Below are 14520 nucleotides of genomic sequence, written 5' to 3'. Positions count from 1 at the left end.
CAGCGTCAGACAGCTTCACGGGAAAGAACTACGTGGACTATCAGCTTGAGATAACAGTAAAAGTTGCGACATAAACGCCCTATACTATGGGATATCTATTTATGCTATTGTTTCTCTATGGTGATACTCTGTCGTGCACAGCAACAACAGGATGTCACTTAAGATTTCAGTGGGAGCCATGCAAAAGAGTTGCACAAGACTTGTCTAACCTAATCCTTATATGACAATTTACAAGACACATTGAGAAGAAAAAATCCCTGCAAAGGTTTAACCTGAGCGCAGGAATGAGTCGCTATAAATAACATAATAACAATATCGAGGGAAACAGGATGTTGAAAAACTACTCTATAAAATGAAAGAAATTAATATTAAATATACAGACAGTTAAAGTTAATTGCAATAATTCGTGAAAATAGAAATGTACAAAATATAAATTACAAATATTGAACAGCAGCACAACTCATGATTATAAAATGATGATAATCATAGCATATAATTTATGTAAACAGTATCCACTATGCTTAGCATATTGAAATTTATATACAATATAAAAAGAAATGGAAAATCACATAGTTTAATTCAAGAATCAGTTAAAAAACATTGAAAATAAGAGGGAAAGGTATTCACTACAAAAGAATACATTATTCAATAGTTACAAAAAAGTTTGAACTATATCTGTATTTTTACAGAGACGGTGAGATACAGATATAAAAAGCTTGGCATCAGCTGATTAAAAGTGAATTTCTCATGTTCGCGGCGCGTATATCTGTACGCACCTTTAGAAGGTGAACATGCTGACGTGGGGACTAGTTGACGCGAGCGAGCAGGTGATACCATAGAGAAACAATAACGTAAGTAGATATACCATGGTATAGGAAGTTTATGTCGCAACTTGTACTGTTATCTCAAGCCGATTACTGTCGATTTTTACTGCTTTGTTGGGGCGAGAGTGTATGAACGGCACAATATGAGAGACTACCAGCGTCAGACAGCTTCACGGGAAAGAACTACGTGGACTATCAGCTTGAGATAACAGTAAAAGTTGCGACATAAACGCCCTATACTATGGGATATCTATTTATGCTATTGTTTCTCTATGGTGATACTCTGTCGTGCACAGCAACAACAGGATGTCACTTAAGATTTCAGTGGGAGCCATGCAAAAGAGTTGCCAAGACTAATGTCCTCATTCAATCCTAACCTAACCTAACTACAATATACAATGCAATAATGAAATTATTCTACAAAATGAAACATTAGGAACTACTTTCCCAAAAGAGCGAGCTCCTAAGCTTGGGAAACGAGATTAACTGGACAATCAAGATTATACTGTAGTAGGTTACATTGAAAAAAGTATGACTCAAAATAAACCATTATGAATGTCTTAAATTGAGCAACAACTTTTTTAAGGAACATTTTTTCGAAAAACGGAAGCAATCTTTTGTTTGACAAGATATAAAATTATGATGTGAAAATTCTCTGGCTTTTTATGGGAATGAAGTCCTAATTGATAGATATGACAAACTGTGATAGGACATTAATTATAATACGATATCACCGGCTATTTAAGAAGGTGATATGCTGATGGGGTGACCACTTGACACAAGTTGGCGGGGTAACACTCTGTCGCGTACCCAAGCTATAGATAAAGCTTGATCAAGCTATAGATCAAGCTAGATGGATAGAGAGGCCGTCTTTTGGCTCAGCTGGTTGTGTTCATGCAGTCGCTTCTGTGACGGGTACTGCACTTTCACTATACGACAGTCGGACCTTGATAATTTCAATCAACAAATACAACATTATAGTACAGTCCTATTACAGCTCAGTACAGTCCAACTCCGATATAACGTATTTTAGAAACAATTAATGGAATTTACGAAGATGCTTCAACTGGCTAAACTGTTACTCGCTATTAGTTAACTGGTTAACTGCACAAGCGTTCCAAGCGGGAACTCGTGTATCCCATCATTGCAGCCTAATTTTTTCAACTGGTAACTGGATGTAATATTGCAGACGTTTCAAAAATAGCTGGAGTTGACGCACTCAAACCTGCGTTATCTGCTATTTTTTTTCAATTATATCTGCTATGTGGACTTAGCTGGTTAACTCAAGGATCGTGAATACCCCTGATTCATCGGAATAAAGTCTATTTGAATTCATTTATTTCCAGTGATTCATACAAGTAGCCTCTCTCTTATCCGGACTCATCGGGACTGAGGCCAGTCCGGATAACGTTTTTTCCGGTTAAACCGACGTTCCCTAAAAGTCGTTAAATTGGTACAATTTAACTACATTCAGTTCATTGCAAATTATTTTCACTGATTCTCCTCTGTCCGTGCGTTCAAGGGCATTGAGCTTTTGTTCAATTGTCACTACTTTACGCCTACGTTTCTCACTCATTTCAAAAATAAATAAAACACACTGAATATACTCTTCACAAACACCACGGTTTAGAAAATACACACTACAGGTACTGTACTGTATTGTAAAACTACACCGGGAAAACAGTAACGATGTTTACTGCGATGTGCAATCCACCACAATCGCTCAAAAACTAACTAAATATCATATTTAAATTGTCCGGAAGTCTTCATTTGATCACACAGTGGCCATTTTGCTTTTTTCACTTATTTATTTTTTCAAGTAATGGTTAAACATACGAAATTAAAACTTTGTACAATCATTTATAACAACTAGACAAAGTTACAAAAAAATTGATGATTTTTAAAATTCATAAAACAAAATGGCGGCTATTTCAAATGTTGTTTCTTAAATTACTCAGGAACCGTTGATTTTACAAAAAATACATTAATAACTTTTTTATTGAATTTAATTAATTACCCATCGATTGGTACCAGATTTTTCAAGATTGGAACAATATTAACTGAGATATGACAGCCTTAGTGATAACCAAGTGCAAACCAAGGCATGCTGATAGAGTCCCCTCAATGATGCAACAATCTCTATTTGCATTGCATGTTAATAGTAAGCAATTTCAGGTCATTTAAAACAATAAAATAACGTTAAATAACCCTCTAAAGGTGGGTCACCAACCACCAAAGCTACCATATCTCAGTTAATATTGGTCCAATCTTAAAAAATCTGGTATCAATCAATAGGTAATTTAATTTAATAAAAAAATATTCTTTTATTTTTAAATTAATTATTTTTTAATTATTAATTAAAGAAAATGGCCGCTATTTTGTTTTATGAATTTTAAAATTTCATTTTCTTGTAGCATTGTCTAGTTGTTATATATGATTGTGCAAATCAAAAATCAAATCAAAAATCAAAAATCAAATCAAAAATCAAAATCATTTATTTCACCATTAAAAAAAAAACAATCACAAATAAAGAGCGAATCAAAAATTATGAATAATAAATTTAAACAAAATACAAGTGTTAACTTAAAAATTAGAAAATAATAATACAAAATCATAAATATCTCTTCACATATGTAAATATAATTTACTTATTATATATGGCATCACCAGCAAAAGAATAAACTTTGCCCGCTGGTGACCGTTGCAAATCGAAAATAGTATAATAATATTTAAAATAAAAAAATCCTCATCATTTAGTCATTTCTGAGAAAGAAAAAAAGATAAAAGTAAATAAATTATAAGGGATACAATAAATTTTAATTTAAATAAGGTTTTCTATTGAAGTGAAATAGTTTGCAATTATCCAATTTTTTATATCATTACTGGTATCTCTAGTTATATGTGTTAAATTAAAAGGTAATATATTTATAAACTTGCTGCTTAAATATATCAACTGTCTCTTAACTAGTGTAAATTTTGCATAATAAACTTTGTATTTATTGATAGTATTTGGCCTAAAATTGTAATGAGATTCATTTATCATAAAAAAATTGTCTTTATACTTAATAATATATTTTGTTAAATTTTTCAAGTAGAGCTGTCTCAAAGTCAAAACGTTAAATTCGTGAAATAATAGATTAGTTGAATATAGTCTATGTTTATTTAATATTGTTTTAATAATATATTTTTGGGTGATGAATAAATTATTTACATGAGTGTCAAAAGCTCCACCCCAGATTACTATCCCATATTCCAAAATGGATTGCACCAATGCAAAATACACGGTTTTTAAATCTTTCAGATCTAATATTTTATTTATTTGGTAAAATTTATATGAAATATATTTAAGTTTTTTTGTTATAAAAGCAGTATGGGGCTGCCACTTCAAGCATTCATCAATAATTATTCCTAAATACTTTAAATTACATACATTTACAATACTTGGACAACTGCAGAGGTCCTTGTTTGTGCACTCTAAGTGAAGTTTTATTTTTAAGTTTCTATCAGGCTTTCCAGCTGCATTTGCTGAAAATGAAATATATTTAGTTTTCTGTACATTCAAGCTCAATGTATTTAGTTCAAGCCATTTTTGAATTTTAGACATTTCACCTTCAGCAACCCTGAAAGCATCTTCCCAGTTTTTTGTGAAAAAATTATAGCTGTGTCATCGGCAAAAGACACCAGTTTACCACAGTCTAGTTTCAGTTTTAAAAGATCATTTACATAAAGCAGAAATAGTATTGGAGATAGCACGGTACCTTGAGGCAAACCAAAAGATGTTAGGGTTACAGAACTTTCTTGAGAATTTAAAGATAGAATTTGGGATCTGTTTGGAATTTGCAAAGTTTCAATATGGTATGTTTAACCATTACTTCGAAAAAAAAATTGTGAAAAGGGCAAAATGACCGCTGTGTGAGTAACTGAAGACTTCCGGACAATTTAAATATGATATTTAGATGTTTTTCACCCAGGAACAGTGCGCAGTGGCCAGCCAGCTAGATTGCGTCATCGCCACCAACCGACGTCTTCAACACCTATTAGAAATTTATGAAACGTATTTTTGTTAAAAACAGATGATTGGATATAAAATGACGTCAGCTACACCGGAAATTTAGCACAAACATGCGCGTGACACCTACCGTCTTCTTCTATATACCGTGGTAGGGACTGTCTGGAACAGGCCACTGCACAATCACCAAAGCTGTTGCTCATAGCGCTGTGCTTGAAATGACTTCGGATGTCATGAGTACGGAGATGGTTTTCACTAAACCTTTTTCTGTTAAATTCTGCTCCAGAGAGGAGTGGAAGTCTGAGGAAGGGCCCTATTTCAAGATAGTCAGCCTAGTCTGGTACACGGACGGTTCTCTCATTGAAGGGAAATCTAACTACGGGGTGTACAGTGATCCACCCAGAACAGAACTCTGTGCATGTCTGGGGCAAGACTGTACTATCTGGCAGAAATTTGGGGCATTATGGCTTGTGCCAACCTAGGCATTGCCAGACGCTATTGCGACAAGCACATAGTAATCTTGTCAGATTGTCAGGCAGCCCTCAAGCCTCTTGACTCCAATGAATCAAGTCAAAATTGGTGTGGGAGTGTCACAAAACACTCAGCAGGCTTGCAACACGCAACTCTGTGCATCTTGGTTGGGTACCTGGCCATGTAGGCTTAGGAGGAAGCGAGCGTGCAGATGAGCTTGCTAAGCGGGGTTCCAGTACGCCATTCTTTGATCCAGAGCCAAGCTGTGGCATAAATAAAACAACTGCCTTTCACACAATATTTAAATGTTCCAGGGACTTAAATCGCCAGGTCACCCTGGTCAAGCACTTGGCAAAAGGCTGCTAGCAGACGCAAGCTCTTTCTTCACCAGCTGGCTGGTGAGTCTGGGTAGAGGTCAGGTCAAGCAGTTGATTGCTCTAATAACTGGTCATGGCCACTTCAGGAAAACATCTCCAAACAATTGGACTCAGAAATGAAAGTCAGATGTGAAGGCTTTGTAAACAGTCTGGAGAGACTGCCAAGCATATCATACTGGATTGCGAGAGCCTAGAGGCAAGGATAAGGGCTCAGTTTGGCTGTAAGCAACCAGGTGGGGAATGGGATGTGTTGACGCCGTTTGAATTTAATGGAGTTTGGCGCTGAGTAGCTAGTTTCCAATCTTCCCCGTCTAGTGGCGCACTCTAGTGCATAATTGTTTAATTGTTTGTTTTGTAGTTTTCAAGTTCAGTCGGTTTGCATAACTGCCTTCGTTGATAGGACAGTTCGACTCGTTCGTTGACTTGTATTTCTATCGGAAATTATTTATTGTTATTCCGTGTCTCCGATCGTAGGGAGTAATAATTGATTTTAAAGTACATGTGGGAATTTGAGTATTGTTTATATTGAGTGAATGAATGAATTTTATTTGCCAAAAACAAAATACAGAAAAGCTTTACAAAAAATAAATATAAGTATATGCTACTGCACTTAAACCAAGATACATACATTTATTTAATTATATATAATAACGAAATGTTATCCTTTATATTATAAATAATAGTTATAAAATGAAGATTCAATTTATGTTCACATACATAAGTACAGTGGATGAGGCAAAAACACCGGCAAAAGGAAGATTCCTTGTGCGCTAGTGTGAGTCGTAAATCAGCTTAATCAGGGATGTAATATATAAACTTGAATTCAGCGTATGAAGTGTGAATTAAAAGTATTGAAAGAAGTAGAGAATTAATACCTAGTAAAATTGAGAAGCAGAATTCCATACATGATTCAACAACTCTCTGTACCTGGCTACATCATAAATCATCAGAGGTCAAGTGATTTATTTACATTTCTCTTTTCCTTTACCTTTTTACCACCCAAACCTATAGATAAAAATCACTCTGACTTACAACATAGATCGTCAGCCGGGGTAAGTTTTAATAATAGAGTTTTTCATTGCACCATGAATGGATTCATTAGTATTTTTCTGCCAGAATATATTGAATATTAAATCGATTAAAATTACAGTCCACTTAATCAGAAATTGGTATAAATAGGATGTTAGCATAGGGAAAAACTCCTGGATCTTGTAGAGGACACAGGTATTGGTTTGCCCAACTAACGTACTTGGGACACACAATAAGCTTCGGTTGACGTGTGAGGTTCTTTGAACCTTGGATCCTTGAATCCGTCCTTTCAAAACATAGAACATGATACAGTAAATAGATTTAAGATTCTAGAAGCTTACCAAGTGTCATTTGAGAAGCACACTTCCACCTCCTCACCGATAAAGTATCGGTCTCTGGCGAATGCGAAAACATCTTCAGCAAATTCCAGCAGGGATGATCTCTCGGTTAGAGTTGTCAGGTATAAAACTGGAATTCTCAACTGAAAAAGTCAAAAAGTTTTGTCAACCAAGGAAGAAATTACAATGAAATCAAGAAAACAAATTCAGAAGTTGAAGTCTCTGAGACCCAGTTTCTAGGATACTTATTAAATATAATTTTTAACAACTTAAAACCAACAATAAATGAGGGCAAAACAGTCAAGATTACATTCACACCTGGAAATCGAAGATCGTATTTATACTAGTAGTTCTGTGAACAGTAGACCTCACGCAGTATTCTCATCCACAAGTACCTGATTGAAACTATAGACCTTATGGAAATACAGCAATAGACTGGCTTCTCCACACATCTGTGTAATCACTTGTCAGCTGATTTATGATGAATAATTCTATAGTCTGATTTTTACTCTTATATTGGCGTATGAAGGAGGCTCCTTTTTCCTTTTATATTATCCTTGAAATGCAAAATTTCCAAAAACCTTGTAAATACGTCGACGCGCAATTAAAAAGGAAGATACCTGTCAAATTTCATGAAAATCTATTACCGCGTTTCGCTGTGAATGCGCAACATATAAACATTTAAACATTAAGAGAAATGCCAAACCCTTGACTTGAATCTTAGACCTCACTTCGCTCGGTCAATAATGAAAAAGACAGCCAATTAAACTCAGTTGATAACACTAAATTCCTAGGCATAATCATTGACAAGAACCTGAACTGGATTGAACACACTAGGCAATTATGTAAAAGATTAGCCTCAGCTTTATATGTTATCCGAAGAATCAGGAATACAACAAACGAAAAAACTGGTTTCACAACCTACCATGCGCTGTTTGCCTCACTCCTGCGCTATGGTATTGTTGCATGGGGCGCAGCACCAATCAACTGTATGAATAGGATACTTCGATACCAGAAGTAGACCATCAGAATAATTAGGCGGACTACATGGAACATTGGAATATTTCGGCAGTACAAGGACCTCACTGTGATATCAATCTACCTACTGGAGACGATACTACTAGCCACAAGTCAAATCCCTTCTTTGAGGAGCAGTCAGCTTAGCGTCAACTTAAGACTAAAAATAAACTTTCTACTCGTGATATTTTTCAATTTGTTCAGCTTGTGCTGTGGAAGATCTTTATTATGGCGATTCCTTAAGGCTGTGCAAAGACTAAAAATGAACTTTCTACTCGTGATATTTTTCAATTTGTTCAGCTTATGCTGTGGAAGATCTTATTATAGCGATTCCTTAAGGTTGTGCAAATGCTAAAAATAAACTTTCTACTCTTGATATTTTTCAAAGCTTTTCGATTTGTATATCGTCAAGCTATCAAATGGAAAATTTTTCCCAGGAAAACATTTTTTTTCTGATCATTACTTTTTTAACATGCGCGTCTAAAGTTTAAATTTTTGGGTCAGAACATTTCAAATTTGGTAAGAGATAAATCCATGAGATTTAGAGTATAGATTCTTCATGGTATTGTTTATCTAGTAAAACAAAAATTTTATGAAAATATCAATTTTTAAGAAAGCTATTCAATTTACTAAAAAAACTTTTAGTTGAGTTATTTTTGGTAAATTGAATAACTTTTTCAAAAATTGATATTTTTAGAAACTTTTTGTTTTACTAGATCAACAATAGCATGAAGAATTCAACCTCCAAATCTCATGGATTTATATCTTACCGAATTTGAAATGTTCTGTCCCAAAAAATCAAACTTCGGCGCACTTATCTAAAAAAGTAATGATCAGAAAAAAAATGTTTTCCTGAGAAAACTTTTTCATTTTGATAGCTTGACGATATACAAATCGAAAAGCTTTGAAAAATATCACGAGTAGAAAGTTTATTTTTAGCCTTTGCACAGCATTAAGGAATCGCCATAATATAGATCTTCCACAGCACAAGCTGAACAAATTAAAGTCCACACCAAATTACGCGGGGTCATACTTCTTCAACATGTTGCCGGAGCGAATAAAATTACTTAAGCACACTGAGCCGACACAATTTGTAAAATAACTGAAGAGGTACTTTACAGAACGACCTTTCTACTCAGTGGAAGAATACACTAATGAGAACTCATACCGCCACCTAAGGACCCGATGACTACAATGCAGGACACCCTAGATGCATGCTAGACATCTCTGAGGGGATAAACCGATGACAACTCTCCGTTCCTAGGATCGTGATGGAGGACTCCGGAAGTAAGAAGTAAGTAAGTGAGTAAGATGGACCATTAAACCTAAAAATCTAATAGTCCTTTAATTTTAATAAGTGTCATAGAAACCAGGACTAAATCATATGAATTAAGCTGGATTCGCACACAACAGTGACAGTGAAAATATAATTCCCACGGGTTCTAATTGGACTATTCCCACTCAGCCCGGTCGAGTGAGTATGAATACTGCCATTAGAACTTATGAGAATTATATTTTCATTGTTCACTGTCACCGTTGTGTGCGAATCCAGCTTTAGAATATATGATAGAGCATCCATCATGTTAAAAATAGAATATGGTTAGGAACAGGATTATCTTTTTTTACTCTAATACCATGGATTGTTCCTGTGGGGTCATTCAGCGGAACGTATTCGGAGGATACAGGAGGCTTATGAAGGACAGGAATCGGTTGAATTGGTATTGTGTGATCTCTCAAAGGCCTTCGATTGCGTGTCTCATGTTATCTTGTTGAGGAAGCTGGCTAGATATGGCTTTGAGGGACCGGCATGGAAGATGGTTGCTGACTACCTCCAGGATAGAAGACATGTAGTTTCTATAATGGGTGCGTCATCAAATGAAGAAAATGTACTACATGGGGTTCCACAAGGTTCAGTACTTGGCCCGCTGCTGTTCCTGTTGATGATAAACGATTTGCACCTGGATGGTTCCAGCTTGCTTTTTGCTGATGACACCACCATCATTGGTCAGGGCAGACGGCCCCATGATGCCAAATTCGAAGCACAGGAGCTCTTTTCTGAAGCTAAGAAGTGGTTCTCCAATAACAAGCTGAAATTGAATGAGACCAAGACTCAGGGGATTGTCTGTACCCTAAGTAGAACAGAGATTCTCGATGCCGAACCTGTTTCCTTACTCGGTTTTTGTGTTGATAAAAAATTATCATGGGAGTCTCATATTTCCAAAGTCTGCAAGAAGCTCTCAAGAGTGATTTATCTGCTTCGGAAGATGAGAAGACTACTTACTGTTGAACGCCTGTTGATGCTGTAACATGCAGTATTTGCCAGCCAAATACAGTATGGCATCTTGATATGGGGACATTCGGCGCATGTGAAGGACATACTCCTGCTCCAGAAAAAGGCAGTTCATGTAATGACGTTTGGCGAGTATGATGCACACTGTCAGCCCATATTCCAACGTTTGGGCATCAATACAGTTCATGGCATGTACATATTGTCATCGCTCCTACACGTCAGGAGAAACATCTGGACGTTTGCTAGAAGGGAGGAAGTGCACTCACATGGAACTCGAAGAAGGGTTGACTTGGATGTGCCGCGCTGTCACCTGTCAAGAGTGAAGGACAGTTTTCCAGTTTTGGCGGTGCGAATGTTCAACTGCCTGCCGAACTCGGTTAGGGCACGCACAGTCAATGTGTTCAGAAGCTCATTGTCAAAGTGGCTTGTTGGAAGGAGTTTCTACCGGTTAGAGGATTTTTTCGGCGAAAGCTTTGCTGGACTGTGACGCTGCCTACAGTTTTATGTACCATGTTTAATTGGCACGATCTATCCAGGAAGACCTGGCCCTGATTACGACTTTGGATATTTGGAACCTGCTGATGTCCTGAGGCTGCAAAAGAGAGCTGTAAGAATTATAACAGGCAGCGACCATCTTGCTGCAAAAGAGGGCTGTAATAATTATAACAGGCAGCGACCATATTGTCCACTGCAAGCACATCTTTGCTCGCCTTGGTGTGCTGACGGTCTTCAGCCATTACATCCTACTGTGATTGGTGTATGTCAAGAGGATACAGCATACTCTGGCTGCCCGTAGTGACATTCACCAGGCACCGCGAGCTGCTGGATGTCCCCAGGAGACGTCTCCACCGTTACAGGCCAGTCTGCACTGAAATGATTCAACAAGCTGCCTCCTGGTGTGAAGCAGTTGCATGAGGACACCTTCAAGAGAGCCGTCAGGAAGCTGGTTTGTGATAATGCATATTATAATATGAATTTATGAGCGATGATTCGATTTTTTTGAAAGTGGTCACTCTCTTATCTGCCATCTGAATAGTTTTGCTATGTGTATTGAAATTGAATTGTATGACGCCATCGATCCCACAAGTGTGGGAGGTATTAAGGTCCTTTTTTGTGTGGTATTTTCTAAAATGAGTGGAATATTCATTCAATGAAAATCGTATAAATATGATAGTTGCGTCTGATTTGAATGCAATTCACTCACCTTGAGAGGAAACTCATTGAGCATCTTCTTGGCTACAAGTTCTGAGTCGATAGCCTCCTGATAAGTCAGGCTTGACCTTCCAGTGTAACTGCATGACCACACCAGAGAGTTGCAAAGAAAGATTCTTTCGCAAAACTCCCTAGAAAACAGTACAAACATTGTCATCAACAAGTAATCAATGCTAGAAGCAAAAATATACAACGACCTTTACAAGTTAAGAGTTAGACTACTGGTGTAGTTTGAACGTAAGTTTAAAAAATTGGAATCAAAATTTATATCTAAATGTATTAATCCAACTTTCTAGTAATTCTAGTTTTAACAAGCTTTCATTGATTTCGCAAGCATCAAGTGTCATTAACACGTTTTCGTAATTTAATTTGAACTAAAAATGAAATAATAATGTTAAGCACCTATCTTATCACATTTTATTTGAAAATCAGACATTTATGTTTGAGCATGATTGTTAGTAACACTTGTATTTGTCTATTGATTGGTGTAAAGTTGTTTTCTAAAGGATATACATTATTAATAAGAGTTCAACCTAGCTTATAAATAAAAAACTTCACAGCATCAAAGTGAATTAAAGATGAAAGAACATTAAAACAAAACTTTATTAATTTTGAAACACATAGGGCATGAATACAATCAATGTTGATCTCTGTAGACTAGGTTGGGTTATTAGAATAATACTGAATAATATATTTCAAATATTAATATAATTATGAATAATCAGTTATTTTGAAACATATTCTTTCCAAAACTGACAATGATCAACTTGCAGTGGAAAACCTTAAGTTTTAAAAATAAAGGCGAAACAAGCCCATAGAAATGGTTAGGCTATAATTGCCATGGGTAGGAAAGTATGTTGATGGTTGCGAGTGTAAAATCTACAAAGTTGTAATATTCAGCCAACATTTATAAGCATTATAGTAGCAACAAACATTACAGTCATAAGTAAACAACTGTGTTTCAACGATGTTTATTGTCAAATATGAATAAATTGTTAGTAAAATATTAGGTAGGTCACTGATAGATATTACTCAAGGAACAACACGCTCGAGCTCAAGTACAAAATGAACTCCACATTGCAGATTGCATCTACTTACTCATAATCCCTGAAAATCTCGTTTGTCAATTCAGAATAGAAAACTTCTTCATCATCTTTTAAATTGGGAGGTGGATCGTTGATCACAAAGTTCTTCTTGTTGAGAAGAGGCATTTCTTCTTTCTAGATAATATCCAACGATGATCAAGAATAAATAACGACGTTCGGTAAAAAGAGCACAAAGCTCCTAACCAAATCTTGTGAGAAACCGAATTCTTTCAGTATTTACACCACTTTATCATTCTACAGAGCACTTCCTATTCATAAACAATTAAACAAGGAATCATCTTTCCCAACAAGAAGAGACTGTTACTTTATAATTTATAAATGAATGGTTATTAAGCCCGGATTACAAATAATTACGCCAAAGTTCAATTTCCACCTGCTTGCTTGAGTAAGAACGGGAACAACTTTCGACTTCGACTCATGAAATATCGATGTTTAGCCGCCAAAATTTATTCATGTTGTTCATCTTGTCATGTGATAAAAATTATATCAAATATCTGAAAAACATAAATCTTTGATCAAGAAAAATTGTAAATATTGTGGAATTTGAGTAGATATTATGAATTTTATTTGATGCTGGAATTTATATTATGGGTTTTTGCAAGCGAATAACAAACACATCCACATACCTTCTAAGCTCAACATGCTTCATATAGCTCTGCAGAGAGAACTGCTCAATGGTCGTAGAAATAGCAAAAATTATGATTTCTTACGGATTATGTGCTACTTCTACGTTATTGAAAAGTAAAAATTTTTATTTTTCTATTGCGTTGAATTTGATACATGATTATATTATGATAATTCATAAATCAAAACCATGTAGCTTAAATCTCCTCAGATCATGAGCTGCATGAGCATGATTCAAAGATTCGATAATACATTGAATCTTCAAATTTTATTCATCTGAATTACATTGATAATTATTATATTATCTTTATTTATTTTAACATATATTTGATTCTTGGTTAATTCCTAAATCCTCCTCCTACATCCATGATCAGTTAACTGCATAGATGGCGCCAAAAAAGTAAGATGACAGGTCAAACTATTGTCCTTGTGTGCATCAAAATACTCGTTGACTGAGTAGAATGGGTATCTCTTCAGCCAGGTCTCAACTCTGTTTTTAAAAGTAATACACTGCAGTTTCTTCACACTAACAGGCAGGTCATTGTACAGGCGCAGTACAAATATTGGGAAGAAGTGATTCCTCTTGTTGGTTCTGCAGCGCGGTATGTCAATGTCCAGTCTCATGCACACATGATGATCAGCCCTCAGCACATGACTGCCCTTAGTGTCCATAACAATCAGCAGACTAGACAGTATGTGTACTGTTTGAAGACTGTAAGGATGCCCAGTTCAATGAAGATAGGACTGCAGTGCTCACGATGCCCTGCTGAGGTGATCACTCAATGTGCTTTCTTCTGGAGCATCAGCACACTCTTGCAGCCCGCCGCATGCCCCCACTGCAAGAGTGCATTCAGCAGATGGGAATGGAAAAAGACAAAGTATACTATCACCAGATCTTTCCTGCTGAGAAGGGCTCTGAGTCTAGCAGCAAGTAGATTACCTGTGCCAGCCTGGTGCAATTCCCATCAATGTGGCCTGCCCATGTCAATTTGGAGTCAATGACAAATCCCAGGAGTTTCACCACTAATTTAGTCCACAGACTAGGTGCTGGGTCTTCCCCTCATTCAAGAAGAGTCCATTTCTCTCGAGCCACTGCTTGGCATCATCAAAAACTTTCTGAGCCCGCAAACCAGCTTGTTCAACAGCTGTCCGCCCTCTAGAGTATATTTTGATGTCATCCACAAACATCAGCACTGGTCCAAGAAGCCCAGGATCATTGATCA

At 36.3% G+C, this 14520-nt stretch overlaps 1 protein-coding gene across 3 annotated transcripts in view; it reads right to left on the bottom strand.

Annotated features, from left to right (window-relative positions):
• Positions 1-13078, bottom strand: part of LOC111049001 (bromodomain adjacent to zinc finger domain protein 1A) — an 80210-nt gene extending 67132 nt beyond the window's left edge. For all 3 annotated transcript variants that reach the window (XR_005571135.1, XM_039426507.1, XM_039426508.1), the window contains exons 1-3: positions 12666-13078; positions 11560-11698; positions 7052-7191 (exon numbers count right to left, since the gene is read on the bottom strand). Coding sequence is in view for 2 of the 3 variants with exons in the window: in XM_039426507.1 (XP_039282441.1) it covers positions 7052-7191; positions 11560-11698; positions 12666-12778 (392 nt within the window). In the remaining variant the exon portion in view is untranslated. The remainder of the gene's footprint in view (positions 1-7051; positions 7192-11559; positions 11699-12665) is intronic.
• Between the last annotated feature and the right edge of the window lie 1442 nt (positions 13079-14520).

This window comes from Nilaparvata lugens, chromosome 4 (genome assembly GCF_014356525.2).
Source record: "Nilaparvata lugens isolate BPH chromosome 4, ASM1435652v1, whole genome shotgun sequence".
Lineage (NCBI taxonomy): Eukaryota > Metazoa > Arthropoda > Insecta > Hemiptera > Delphacidae > Nilaparvata > Nilaparvata lugens.
Note: the sequence above shows the minus strand (reverse complement) of the source record. Positions and strands in the feature narration are given on the sequence as shown.